At 41.4% G+C, this 14,524-nt stretch overlaps 1 protein-coding gene across 4 annotated transcripts in view; it reads right to left on the minus strand.

The window, feature by feature from the left end:
* CDYL (chromodomain Y like) overlaps positions 1-11,935 on the minus strand; it is a 103,747-nt gene extending 91,812 nt beyond the window's left edge. Inside the window, exon 1 of one of the 4 annotated variants that reach the window (XM_088169871.1) lies at positions 11,486-11,905. In XM_088169871.1, the coding sequence (XP_088025997.1) occupies positions 11,486-11,509 (24 nt within the window). In that variant the 5' untranslated portion in view covers positions 11,510-11,905. Of the gene's footprint in view, positions 1-11,485 lie in introns of all 4 variants that reach the window. The other 3 variants (XM_014872389.2, XM_088169894.1, XM_088169888.1) reach the window with 3 other exon arrangements.
* Between the last annotated feature and the right edge of the window lie 2,589 nt (positions 11,936-14,524).

Below are 14,524 nucleotides of genomic sequence, written 5' to 3' on the forward strand. Positions count from 1 at the left end.
CTTCTGGCCTAGAGTCCTCACTGACTGCAGGGGACATCAAAGATAACACTGCATGCAAGTTGAATACCTCTCTGCAATTAGCCCCATGAAAACCAAACCAAATACCAACATAAAAGGGGACAGGTCCGTCTGTAGTTTGTACTTGCAGTATAACTTCTCTTTATCAGACCCAATTAGCCTGCTCTAGAACTTTATCCTAAGATGTTTTGACAATATTTACTTGGAGGAAAAAAAAGAAAAACAAAAAAGAAAAAGGCTGCATTCAGCTTGTGCTTTGGTTCAGGGATTCAAACTTTGTCAGGAAGATGAGCAATCATCTCTGAAATACCGAGTCTGAGTGATACACTCAATGCTAGACTGTGACAGAGAAAAGACAGAATTACATTTTTTGAGACAGCACTCAGGTGTCCTAATGATGAGAGCCTCCATTTTCACTTAACAACCCCTGCCTACCCATCTTTCTACAAAAGATAAAGCAATTTTAACAGATAGGCCTTTCTTCCACTACATAACCAAGTTCCAGATTCTTGCAGAAAAACAGAAAACATCCTTATTTTACAATCAATAGACAACTAATTCCACACTGAAAGTGCCCTTTTCTGAACAAGTTGGATGGAAAAATAATTTTCTGGTGGTTTGACTGAAAATGAGACAGGCAGGCATTGAAAAGACATTGGAAAGGTAGAACTCAAATACTGGACAAAAGGGACAAACGAATAGAAAGGGAACATTAATTTAGTGAAAAGCACAAGATAAAATTCCACTGGTTCTACAGTCAAGCACTATTTTCTTCTTCCCCTTCTCATAATTTACTGTCTCAATATACTTTAAGTCATTATTTAGCATATAGAGATATAAAATCCCTTTCTCCAAATTAATCACCTTTAGTCACACACTTTTAGTTCAAGTTTCATAAATATAAATAAGCACACATAAAAAAAGTAATGGGCCAAATAAAGCATTATTTTACTAATAGAAATAATAAACCCATATATAGAGATATATAGGCTAGAATGATGAGTCTCATTAATTCCCATTATTTTTGCTTGACAGTAAGAATGCCATAATAAAGAAATTATTTTACGTGTGCATGCAAGGAATCAGTTTTGTTACATTTCTTAGCTTAGATTAGATATATCTATATGCCCAGGTGTGAAGGATTGGATTTTTTAGAATAAAAAAGTTTGTTTACTAGTTTGTAATTACTTAAGTAAGGGACTTAAAGTTGGATGATTCAACTAATACTGAATATATTCAAATATCGCACACCAATAAAGAACTTCTCATTTTACAGATCTATACCAGCATTATGTTTAACTAAGATGTTCACTTGTACTGATAAAATACGTCTCACACTCTTTAAGTATAACTTAACTGATAGCTGTGCATCATTGCTTTCTTTTCAAAAGTATCTGAAGGTATAAAGAACAGAGCATAGTAAGTAATTTTATCTTGATAAATGTAGGAAAATAATATGGGTATAGACATAAATGAATAACAGTAAAGTTTCATCAGTCACTGTGAGTGGCTCAAAACCTAACATTCATGGGGAGAGAAACTACATCACATCCCAATGCTCATTCTATCACTCCATTAAATCCATGTTTTGTGGCATGCGTAGATAACCCCCCTAAACACTGTCTTATTCAATACACTTGTTCTGCATTGCACCAGTTTCAAGGCAAAACTGAACTTAAAATCTAAATTGATCTCTGTAAATAGTTGGTTTTAAAGATGGGGTGTTTTAATGACTTTCCCCAATAAGCATTTAAAATAAAAATCCAATAAAAGACAAGCAATCATGTTATTAAATCTTTATTGTTAAGAAAGTAGAGGAACATGATAGAGGTTGCATACACCTGTGACGTGTATCCTGCTGATGAAAAAATGAGCAAGATCCCATCTTTGTATAGTTTTAAAGTTTTGTGAAGTCGTAATCCTTTACATGCATTTGGTTTCTGTAGTCATGGACATAAGCTGTCAAATCAACACCTCCTTGATGCACCAGCTTCCAAGTTTTAATAGTCCTACAAGGTTACATCTCAAAAAGCATCCTCAAATGCAGTGATTTCCATCTAATCATTCAGAACCTAACATTTTATTCTTGGCTAGTTTAAATAAATAAGCACAAACCTCAGGAGAGCTGATGAGTACAATGTGGGAGAGAGGAAAAACAAATCAATTAAGGAGCTGCCCTGATAGAAGAGAGCTGCCTCTAACAGGAGAGAAATAGAATCTGAAACACTGATGGATCTTTTGAAACAGGAAGTTAACTTGCCTTCGGCACCTGGAAAAAAATTCTTTGTTGTTATTGATCATTCCTTGATGACCTGGGCAAAAATAAAGCTCATTCCAATGTTAATTCTCTGGAAGCCAATGCCTTCATAAATCATATAATGATAAACTTGTCCTAGACTTCCATACTATATTGTCTTACAGAAGTTTTTTCAGATTAAAATCAAATAGAGATCAAGTGTCCTTTTTTCCTCCTACTCAACACATTCCCTTTTGTACAATCAAGTCAAAACCCAAAGCACATAACACTAAGCATATGAACCAGACAAAGAAGAGAACAAATTTCAAAGCTGGGCTTTAACTTTCTCTACATACATATATTACAAAAAACCCGATGTGCACTGACAGTTTAAATTTTCTCTTTGAAACTTCTGGCTTTGCTATATCACAAGTGAAAATTGTTTGACTGCTCTAAAACTGCACTCCATTAAATCTTCTGTTACGTTTGGGAATGATTGGACATCTAGTTAGTTACTCCTTCAGCTGCAAAAGAGGGTGGCAAGCTGGGGTCGTAGCATCATTTTCAGGAAACATTAGAAATTGTTTTGCTGGAAATGCTCACTCAACTGACAAGTTGCTTTGAATATATCTATTTAGCATACCTAAATTAACAAACTAATTCCACAGAAAAATACACTAAGAACAAAAGCTCAAGATTCTATCTGATGTAAACATCACTGCTCTTACTTTATGTTTCTTGGTTCTTAGAAAGCACTGCTAATCCAAGATCAAGCTTGGTTCTTATCTGTGACCTAAGCAAGTGAGAAAAAATGTGCTACTCTTGAAAACATGACTGCCCACCTAAGAGTTATGTTATAAAGTAACTATATGGCAAAAAGCCTGCAGAGGAGAAAAAAAACCACTTTTTTTCCTGCTTTCAGAAAAGTTTTCCATCAGTCACCCTAATTTTACATATTATACTTCAGTACAATGTACTATGGTTTATACTTACAAAATAGCAATAATTTCAAACAATGAGATTAATTCCTAGCGTTTTTATTTCAAGTGCTATTACAATTTGTCTTATTTTGTGGGCACATTCCTCTTTCCAAATTTTCTAGGCTGAGTGTACTCACACACAGCTGCCAGCTAGACTTTATTTTGGGATACAGTCCTTAAGCACATCAAGTCTGCACTGAAGACTCTGTAGGTATCTAGAGCATACACTGCATATGACTTGAGGTTTTACACAGAGTTAGTGTTTGTTTTGTTTGATCACATACACTAACAACCTCTTCTTGAAAAATCTGAGTTCAGGTTAACACAGAATTCAGGAACAATGTATTTGTGGCCTGCAGCCACAACCCCCTGGCAGATGTGCACAGGTAATGAAGGTGGGCTCTGAACATCTGGGCAGCTCAGATTATGCTGCCCGTATTTTATAACCAAGGCTGAAATCTGCCTTGTCCCAGCCATGACTCCCAATGACTATTGCTGTGCCACATTTCCCATTTTTTTGCTCTACAGTAAGACATTATGGACATGTGATAGGAATCAGGCTGCTGAACTGGATGGATCTTTTGTGTCAATACATAGAGCCTTACACTCTCATTATTTCTTACAGACACAGTCCCAGGTCTGTTGGTTTTAACTTTGTAAGTGACCTCACTACTAAAGTAAAATGGAATTGTGACACTGTGCTATCACAATCTGTGCTTTATACATACATAGAACTGGGGAAAATCAGGTGCTGAAATCAAAACACAACAAATGAGCATGATTTAGCAACTAGCCAAACTACATACTCCAGTTAACTCTCACAATTTACTTTGAATTGTTTTTTACCCTACATCTAGTTATTGGTAACAAAAATGTTATCAATATCCTGATGATGCTTCATTAAAGAACTGCATTTAATGGAGGGACTTCATAAATTACAGATTTCTGAATATCCACTGAATGCAAAAATTCAACACATCATAATCTTGAAAGTATTTTGAAATTGATATATATCCATTTCAACACTTAAGAATATACCTCAATGGTTCCCCTACATACCTATTTACAAAATGTACATGTAACATTTTTCCATGATAAATACATCACAATAACTTCCCACAACTTACTTTAAGCTGTGGCACCTCCAAAATAAAGCCAGATTTTTTCTTTTTTCCTAAACCAAGTAAATTCCCTTAATACATTATTTTACAGGAAGTGGAGATGCTTAGAGACGTATTTAAATGTCTGCAAAATCAAAACGAGAGAGAGAAGAGAAGAGAAGAGAAGAGAAGAGAAGAGAAGAGAAGAGAAGAGAAGAGAAGAGAAGAGAAGAGAAGAGAAGATGCCTTCCTTCTCTTTCAATCCAGGATATTAAAAAACAACAGTTTTGATTTTTCAAGTGCTACTATGACAATCAGCAAAGAATGAGCATTAATGCTTAACTTCCTTAAAAGGTGCAAACTTAAAGAAACTGTGGGGGCAGAAGAGTTAGAGAAGCACAACTACAAATGTGGTTAGGCCACTTGAAATACAGACTTTATCTTTCCCCACAAAAGAAAATGAAACAAACCCTCAGACTTAACATGGCCAAGAAGAAAGATTTGATCATAGCTTTACTAATTTATTGTATGTACTGTGATAATAAAATGTGACGTTTCACTGAAGAATCACAACAAAACTGAGTTACAGTAGTTCCACTATTCAATACAACTAATTTACAGTTAAAAGATACTTAGAAAATTGTTGCTTTATTTTGCAATTAATCCTACCAAAGTGGCTTTAAAGTAACTTTAAAATGTAAATCTGATTAAAAAATGTTTTTTAATCCACATCTATCCCATGTATTCATACATATTAATAGATGCCTTGAAAAGTATCTGCCACAGGTCACCATTAAGGAACACATGTAAATCTTCTAAGGATGTTTATGAAAACAGTAAATATTTTTGCCTTTATAGTGTACTGAGCCAGTAACATGCCAGTTTTCTTTTCCTCTAAGTAATGGAGAGAAGTTCAAAGAAATAATTTCAAAGAGCATAAAACTCTTGTGTGTAAATACGAAAAGCTCATCAGAAACTAGAAAAATAAAATCTCTTCTTAGAGAGATACTACAGCTCTGGAAAATACAATTGACAATATAAAATACCAAACTTTTAAGATATTTTCTGGACTAACAACATACTGCTAGAGAAACCATATGGTATGTTTAATATGTGAATTATAAATATTTTATTCTGAGATTTTAAAAAAAATCAACCCTGTATTTATTGACCCATAATATCTATCACGTGGCATCCAGCCATTCAAAACCTCAAAGGCACAGAAGAGAACAGGGAGAGACTTGTGCATCCCTTTTTACCCTGCAAATACAGTTTGTGGAGCTTGTGCTTCCAACAGATATACAAAAATAATACACTGCCCCATAACAGCAGATTTGAAATTTATTACAGAAGAATAAGAGTGGCATTACAGGGATGCTTATCTGTTATATCCAACAGATCAGCACATCCAATTATCACATATTCTGGTTGAATAAGATGAAAGCATAACTGTTAGTAACTTGATTTTTTCTACTGCTTTGGCACAGATCAGAAATGCTGCAGCAGTCAAGAAGAAATGAAGCTGCACCTACTGAGAGCTCTAAAAGGGACGCAGCATCACTGATGCTGTTCCAGCTACACCAACCTTCCTGAAGAACAAGGGACTGTGGCATGTCTCATTAAGTTCTTTGTGTCCGATAATTTATCCTCATTCAAGAGGTACTGAACATCAGCACAGTGGAAGCAACCTTCAGTGATAGAAGACTTGCAAGTTGGAAGCAATTGTTCTGTAACTCTAAACGTGACTGGCACCGCAGTAGTAAATCTCTGATTGACCAAAAAACTCAAGAAATTAAATCACAGTAAAACACAGACTGAAGGTCAAGAATTATCAGAGCCTCACATGCTTTATGGATGAGGCATCTCTTTTCCACTTTCTCTCCCTTCTCCCATTTTTTTTTCTCTTTTGGATATAAGCAACTCAAAATAAGTAATACAGAAAAGATAAAAACTTTTTTTTTACTATACTGATTTTGTACATGTACATATAAAGGAGTTTTGTGCATAAAACCTGCTAAGACATCTCCATATTGGTGAACCATTTGCATTCCACACAGGACACAGACAGAGGTTCATTCTTTTGCTTGCATGTGTTTGAGCTCACCCTGGGAGCAGCCCCGAGCCTTGCCAGGCCAGCAGCACCATGGATGGCAGGGCACACAGAGAAAACCCCAGGGGCAGCTCAGGCACTTCCCCAGTAGCAGATGGGGCATTAGTCCTCAATTTTGTCCAGAGTTCTAGGGCTAATCAAGCTGGTGAAAAGCAGCTTGGCAAGGGACATGGAAAAGTCAAGTTTCTTGCACTAAATGTGATGGCTCCATTCCTGCATTCGTGGCTCCTGTTCTTGCATTCGTGCTCTGGTTTAAAGAAGTGAAAGTCACCCACGGAGGATAAACAGCTAATCCTCAACTCTATTTTAAGTTAGATGTGTAGTTCCTAAGGGGTGGAAGCTACACAAACACGACTGATGTACATTCCTAGTCTTACTTAGTTGGATAGGGTCAGTTAAGCAAATTTAAGTATTTCACCTCTCCTGAAACAAGCAGCAACATTTCCATCAGTTGTCAAAATAAACTCATAAAAACTCAGGCATTACACCTCAATGACTGTAACACCCTCCTTATGAACAAGATCTTTTACCAAGGTCTTGGGAATCAGCACATCAGAAACAAGCAGCAGAAGATAGATGCCAAGACAATCTGGGCTTCCTGCAAAACAGGTTGAATGAAAACAACCATTTCAATGAGGAAAAAAATGATTATTGCCTGAACAGCCAATTCTAATTTGTTGTTAATAGTAATTTTTCATCAAATAGCCATAAAAAAACCAACTCCAAGCTGCATAGTGTAGATAATGGATTTACCCTTTCAGTTAACTTAAGCAAAACAAATGTTTAAACTTTCCAGTAAATGCACACAAAACATGATGAAGATTCGATCACTGCAGTGTTACTAGGGCTCTGAGAGAAACTTTGGGCTTAAGTGAGTAATTCCTATGCAGTATCAAATTTTCGACAAAATGACAGCATTTCTCCATCAGTTTTCTACACTCTATCATTTAGCACACTAAATGAAGAACAGCCCACAGGATCACTTTTTTTGACTTGTGGCCACTACTCTATATACAAAGCCTACATTTTCTTGGAATATGTGTCTTTGGGCTTACTTATTAGGTGATTAAACCTGACACATAGCTTAATGCCAGGCCATAGAACTTCAGCCAGTTGCTCCTGAAATTTGTTTCAGTTTGTAATTTCACTGTATCTGTATAATTTAATGTCAAAGGCTTTAGTTCTAAAAATAAAACCAAAAGTACTGAATCATCATTGGAAGTGAAGTATCACCTTGAGAATACTAGACACCAGTATGAAAAATGCATCTGCTTTTTGCAAGGTGCTGGAAGAATTAAAAAAAGAGAGATAAAAGGTATTTTCCATTCTATTAAAAATACAAAAATATATAATTTTGACAGAAATTACAATATGTTAATCTGTAATATTTTAATGGAAATTGGTTGAGACACCTTAAAACACTATGTTTATGACCAATGCCAAGGTGAAATACAGAGCCAAGAAAAGGCATCAAGGCATAGGTAGCAAAAGTTCGCACAAAATGTTTTGTTTACTTATCTGTAAAACCCAGTGAAAGTGTTTTGATATGAGTAGCAATTGTGGCCCAAGTCTAGCCAGAGTTACACAAATGGATCCAGTGGGCTATGTGTATTATGGGTGTCAGCTGTACCAGTAGTTCCCTGAGGAAAAAGGCAGAAACACTCAGTAATTTGACTAGATACAATGTCTAACAGCAGAGAACTTGAGTGCCTTTCTACCTCACCTAATACAAAACCAAATTATGAAATTTTATAAGAAAGAGACTCTTCCAAACTCAACACAGATTAGTACTTGTCTACCAACTGCAACTTGGTACCTCTGACCTGCTGGCTAGCACGCAGCTCTCCCATGGAGCACTTGTATGGAATCATTTCAACATTTCATCAAACAAACTTGTCATGCCAACCACAGATCGGGGTAACTTCAATCCCAGACATCACTTGCAAGAGTTTGCCAAAGGAGGTCAAGGGATTTGACTGCAGAGAGAGCAAACGTAGCTGGCTTCCAAAAGAACCTCGGAAACGAGGTCTACTTCTAATTACTCCAGTGAAGATGGTAACAAGTAACAATGTTTAGCGAGAAACAGGTCAGTAAGCCAAAGGAAAGTTGTCACAATGAAGAATAAGGTAACTCTACCATTTGCCCAAAGGCTGTACAAAGGACTTTCCAAAAACTACACTAACAAATTGCAGCAGGGACATACAAAGAGAGGTACCATAAGATGTCAATGCCTGTTGAAACAAACTCGGGGAAATAAAAACCCCATGCACCTTTTCTTATGTTTTCCTTCACCTGTCTTGCTCACCAGCCTCTCCACATCTGTCCACCTCACTAACAAACAGATTGTCCCTTGAGGAAATAAACAACAAACTTGCAAACAGAAAAGCTGTTATTCACCTCATCTACGGAGGCTGGCAACATTACTGATTGTTTCATTTTCCATCTAGAAAAAAGTCATTTCAATGTTTCTACCCCAGTTTAAAAAAAAAAAAAAAAAAAAAAAAAAAAAAAAAAAAAAAAGTGGGTAGTCTTCATCACAGCCTCTAAAATGCACGGGAACAAATGACATTGAGGATACATAGCCAGGCCCATGGTCACACTGCCAGTCCATTAGTAGATTTCAAGGTCTTGATCTTTGAATTCCAAATCACTTGCCTACATAGAGATCAGCTCCCTCTCCTCAGGGATGACATCCAGCATAAAAAGAATCCCACAAACAAATAAATCCATTAAGAATTTTTTTTAAAGAAAAATCAACTTACCTTCATTTTTTAATAAAAGGATTTTTCATTTGTATTTTGGAAGAATCATGACAGAAATAGTTGGCATTCATACTTAAGCTAACAATTGCAAATAGATTACACAACATTTTTGATCAAGACACCAGATCAAGATCCAGAAGGAAAAATGGAAGTATAACAAATGGCACCAGATTTCAAACACCAGATTCAAACAATATTGTATGGCATGAGTTATAAATAAGACAACCATGTCAATAACACAGGGAGTTTACAAAACAGTTTGAATTACTTAATAATTAGCATTTCAGGTCAACTTGCAGCTATGTCCTTCCCAAATTAGTGCTCACTATATTTAAAGCATTTATTATTTTAAGATTTTTTCAGACATGGCTAGAAAATTCATTATAAGGCAAAACTTGTCAAAAACGAGCAGTAATTTAGAAAAAAGAGACAGCTTGACCACATCCAAAAGCTTGAACAAGTGAGTCCAAAAGCATGAGCAATTTTGGCATCTTAAATAAACTTTGCACTTGCACGATTAAAGAAGCTGTCTGATTTTTAAAATTTAAAAGTATCTCTTCAGGTGTTTTTCAAAAGCGGCATTTGCGCAATGGCCACTACAGGCCACCTGCCCAGAGGACGACTCTGCCCCACAGACTATGGAGCCAACAAACCAACATTTTGAGCACAATTTAAGACAGCCAAGAAGGGTCATGCAGAGTAATCGTTCTTAGCCCCAGTCCAATGCCCAGCAAACAGAATCTTCCTGGCCATTTCTTTGCGCCCATCAAAACCGATACCTCGTTGTCCATCTTTGGTCAAACACAGCAACACACGAAGAGCGAGTACAGGCCGCAGCACAGCCTACAGGCCCAACTCCACAAACCCAACAGAACTTTCTCCAAAGTCAAAGGAAGTTTTTGGCAATCACTTGAGACGCAGAGTGGTTCCTAAATTTCTCTTGTACTTCCAGGGATGATCCCTCCAAGATTGGCTTAAGCTACACTGTGAGGATGGGGAAACTTGCCAAAGCAATTAGTCATGATTTATCTGTCTTGGGAATACAGGCCCTTGGTCTTCTTTCTAGTCTATCAGTTCAGCACCTCTGCTTGACAGTCAACTTGCTTAAAATACAAGCTCACCAGGGCACCTTCCACTGACTTCTACAGGGTCTGTTCACTGATGGCATCACAGATGAAACTCCATTAGTGAGAGATACATTTGCACCAGCTGCATAGTAAGACATCTTCTGTCAGGTGTCCTGAAGGCTCTGCCTCCTTTTAACCTTAAGAGTTCCAGCCTTTGGATATATATTTTTAATAGATCACTGTCTGGATGCATATTAACTATCAGATAAGATCAGTTTTTGTTTTGGGAGGCCACTTCTCTATCCAAAAGGCAAGAACAGCTCCAAAACAACAATGGCTTTTCACTCCCAAGGATGACTTCTTGTAAAAATAAAAACAAGGAAGTTCAATCCAAGAGGACCATGATGCTCTTCAGTTAAGGGCAAGGATGTGAAATCGCCACACATAAGATAGGAAATTCAAAGTTCGGCTGTCACCTTGTTCCCTTCTTCACCCCAAGACCTCCCTCTCCCGTCAGCACACGCTTTGACCACCTCCCGAGTGACGAGTGAAGGATGGCGTGTCAGAGCCTTAACTTTCAATCTTTTTGGCTACTCTCGCAACCTCAACCCTATCGTCGGAGCACGAAGAGCCGAGGAGTTTAAATTTTAATATTTTGCACCGCCGCAGCTTGCTGCACGGCCAACGCACACGATGGTGGCACAGGACTTTGGCATGGACACAAATCCAAGAGGAAAGCCCCTCTGCCCTCCTCCCCACCCCCCCGGCCCGGACAGAGGCAATAACTCGGCTTTGCTCACATTTTTGCACAGCGCCGGGCTCGCACTTCGACGTGCTCACTGCCGGGGCTGTCAGCGCTGCTCGCCCCATCCAGCACCCCCCCTTCTCCTGCCGGAGTCAAAGTGTTGTGTGAACGTGGGGAAAGGACCGGGGGGAGCGCAGGCCACGGTAACACTTTGCCGTCTTCTCCGTTCAGTCACATTTCCGTCCTCCTCCAGCAAAAAACTGGGGAGGGAAGGGGGGGCGGGGGGCCAGGCTGGGCACACACGCAGGCGCTGGGCCCAGCGGGAAGGGGCAGCAGCCGCGGCAAGTGTGGGTGACAAGCCCGGCGGCGCTCCCGGGGAGCAACAAAAACGCTCTCGGGTGCGGTGGGGTGGGGTGGGGTGGCCGGCGGGGCCGGGGGCAGGGCCGGCGGGGCTCGGGGGCTCTTACCTCGTAGAGTTCCTCGGAAGCCATGCTGTGGGAGCCTCACAAGGTGGAGTTGGGTGCTGGTTTGGAAATACTTTTGTTTCAGTTGGTGTCCGTTTGGCCTCCTCTTCTTCTCCCTCCTCGTCTTCTTCTTCTTCTTCTTTTTCTTCTTCTCCTCCTCCTCTTCCCCTCCTCCTTCTCCTCTTCCCGTCCTCCTCCTCCTCCTCTTCTTCTTCCTCCTCCTCCCTGCGCGTCTCTCTCCAGCGCAACTAGCAGCTCCGCTCGTTAAATGCCAGTGAGGTGCTCCTGTTCCTGCCCCTGCTGCTGCTGCTGCTGCTGCTGGCGCTGGCGGCGGCGGCGGCGGCGGCGGCGGCGGGGGGGGTGCGCGCACGGCAGCTGCGCAACTCGCTCGCTCTCCCCGCTCGCCCTCGCACTGCCCGGCGCGCACGCACCCGCGCGCGCGCCCGAGCGCGCGCCCGCGGGAGCACGCAGCGCGCGCACCCGCGCACACAGAACTCACACGCGTGCTCGCCCCCCCCCCGCCCCCCCGCACCCCTCCGTCCGCCGCCGGCTACACTCGCTCGCTCCCTCCCCAGGAACACTAATCGAGCGCAGAGAGGCAGCGCCACACGCGAACCACCGCTCTCCGCCCCGCCGGCTCCGCCGGCCGCCACCCCCCCGCCCGGCACCATCCTCCTCCTCCTGCCGCTCCTTCTCCTCCTCCCCCCAGCCCATCCCGGCTTTGATCTCCCATTGTCTGCTCAGCTGAGCCCGGCGGCGCTCGGGGGGCGGCGGGGGCGCGCGCCCGGGGCCGCGCCCGGGAACCCGCGGGTGATGGGAGCGGGAGGCGGGGGGGGCCCTCGGGTGCGGGATGCGCCCGCGGGACGGGCGCGGAGTTCGGAGCGGGGCGGTGGTGGCGGGACACGGGGCCCCACGCACGTGCAGGGCCCTCGTCACGCCCCCGAGCCCCCGCCCGTGCCCGCCCCTCCGCCGCCCCCCGAGCTCCGCTCCCCCGCGGGCTCCGCCGTCGCCCGGTCCGTCGCCCTTCGGGAGCGCCATGTATAACGCGGCTGCACGCGCTTCCTCCCCGTCCAAACTTCCTCGGTTGGATGCCTTTGCCGTAAAAGAGACTAAGCAGCCCTCGACGGTGGCTGCCAGCACCGGATGTGTGCCTTCCATCTCCCGGCTGACCGTGTTTGCCAAGCCGGGAAGGCCCTGCCAAGGCCTCCCTGGGGTGATGGGCCAACAGAAAGTAGCTGAACTGTTGACTTGCTTGTGAGTCCATCGCTAGTTACACCCTGCAACCTGTTCTTGTCACCTCGTGTGTCATCTGGGGCTGCCTCACTTGAGGTGCTGTGTAGCGAGCCATTAGCCTGATGAATGGAAGGCTTTGTTACGCAAAGGTAGATGTAACGACTTACTTCTTCGAGAGAAAATTCTTCAAGGCATAGTTTAGAAAAGGGCTGAAGGGTGGGACAAAACCCGTGTCAGGACAGGAATGCCAAACTCTGTGTTCTGTCATACCACAGCGTTTGTTCCAGCCAGTGTCTCCATTTCCATGCCACACCAGGGAGCCATTCTGTGCCACAGAACAGCACAGGTTGACCAAGAGTTCATCACGTTTGTGTAACTGACTAACCCATTGTGTCAACCCACTTTTGACCAAAGTTGTTTTGTTTTTTTTTTCCCAAAGTCTTTCAAAGGTCTTTCTAAAAAAGTGGTCTCAAATGTTCTACTTTGTTGGACAAGTTTTGAACCGTTGTCCAGCAGATACTCATTTGGGAAACGTTGGTCCATTTACGGGCTTTGGATGATTTATGTAGAGAGAGCTGGAGATTCCTTTCTCAGACTTGATTAATCTGCCCATTCTTTATGACAAATATGGCAGTGTCTCCAAGGTCAACATCCTTCATCTGGATAACTGAAATTCTCTACTGGTCTTCGAGAAGGACATCATTTGTGCAGATAAAAGATCTAAGAACTTCATACTTTTCATACTTTCCTAATCTTCTAACTAGTCTACAAAAAGGCTTTTAGTCCACTCCTTGATATCTTTAAGGGCTAGGCTTAATCTCAGGTGGTGAAAGAGGGAGTCGTTCAGTGATAGTAGCAGGATCATTGGTTGAAGGATGGGCCTACATACAAAATTAAGATGGTTAAGATGTAGTAACTCTGTGACTGCCTTCTGGAGATGAGCATTTAATCACCATTCCTAGGAAGTGGGACAAATAATTTTTGAACTGTACGCAGCATAAAGTCACTGTTGTAGCCTCCCTTTGAAGGACAGTCTTTGAAGGTAATTGGTATTCACATGATAGCAAAGAGATGGCAGCAGTGGTTGCTGAAGATGTCACTTTGCTTTGCAAAGGCATAGAAGTAGAACATCTTATTCTGTACTAAGGGTCTCACCATTGCAGTAAACCAGGTCATAGGCATTTTGATTTTCTGGATGATTCAAAAGAAATACTGTTCATCAGTACTTCTCCATTTTTAGTATTTCAAGGGAAGAGCCAAAGCTCAGTTAACACTTGTTTTTAGTGTTCTGACCATGTTCCACAATTCATCTTCAGTGAAAGAATTTCTTCTTTTACAGATATTCATTGCTTGCATTGCCATTAATTCTTTTTTTCCTTCCATTCTAACCTTTTGTCCTTGTTGCTTGGTAAGACTTCTCAGGAGAATCAATCACACTATTCAAAAATACCATGTGACAGTGCTGTGGTTGCAGCATCTGAGAGGTACCCGATATTTGTGATGGGTTTTTGCAGTTGTATTTTGCTACACAGGGTTCCATGTTAGCTTGCTCTCATCTTGCTTTCTCTAGAAAAAAAATCAAGTTGTGCGAATGTTGCATGATGTATCGTCAAAATTATTGTTTCTTTCTTATTTTTAAAGATGTTTCATACATTTCTCACTGAGGGCAGGACACATCGAATTTCAACAATATTTTGTTTGTTGCCGACTTCCTACATGGCTTTCCTGACATTGCATGTAAATATTTCCAGAAGAGAAGTTTTATGGAATGCAGGAATGCAGCAGTCTAGGAAGACTGGGAAACCAAGC

This window comes from Sturnus vulgaris, chromosome 1 (genome assembly GCF_052056855.1).
Source record: "Sturnus vulgaris isolate bStuVul1 chromosome 1, bStuVul1.hap1, whole genome shotgun sequence".
NCBI lineage: Eukaryota > Metazoa > Chordata > Aves > Passeriformes > Sturnidae > Sturnus > Sturnus vulgaris.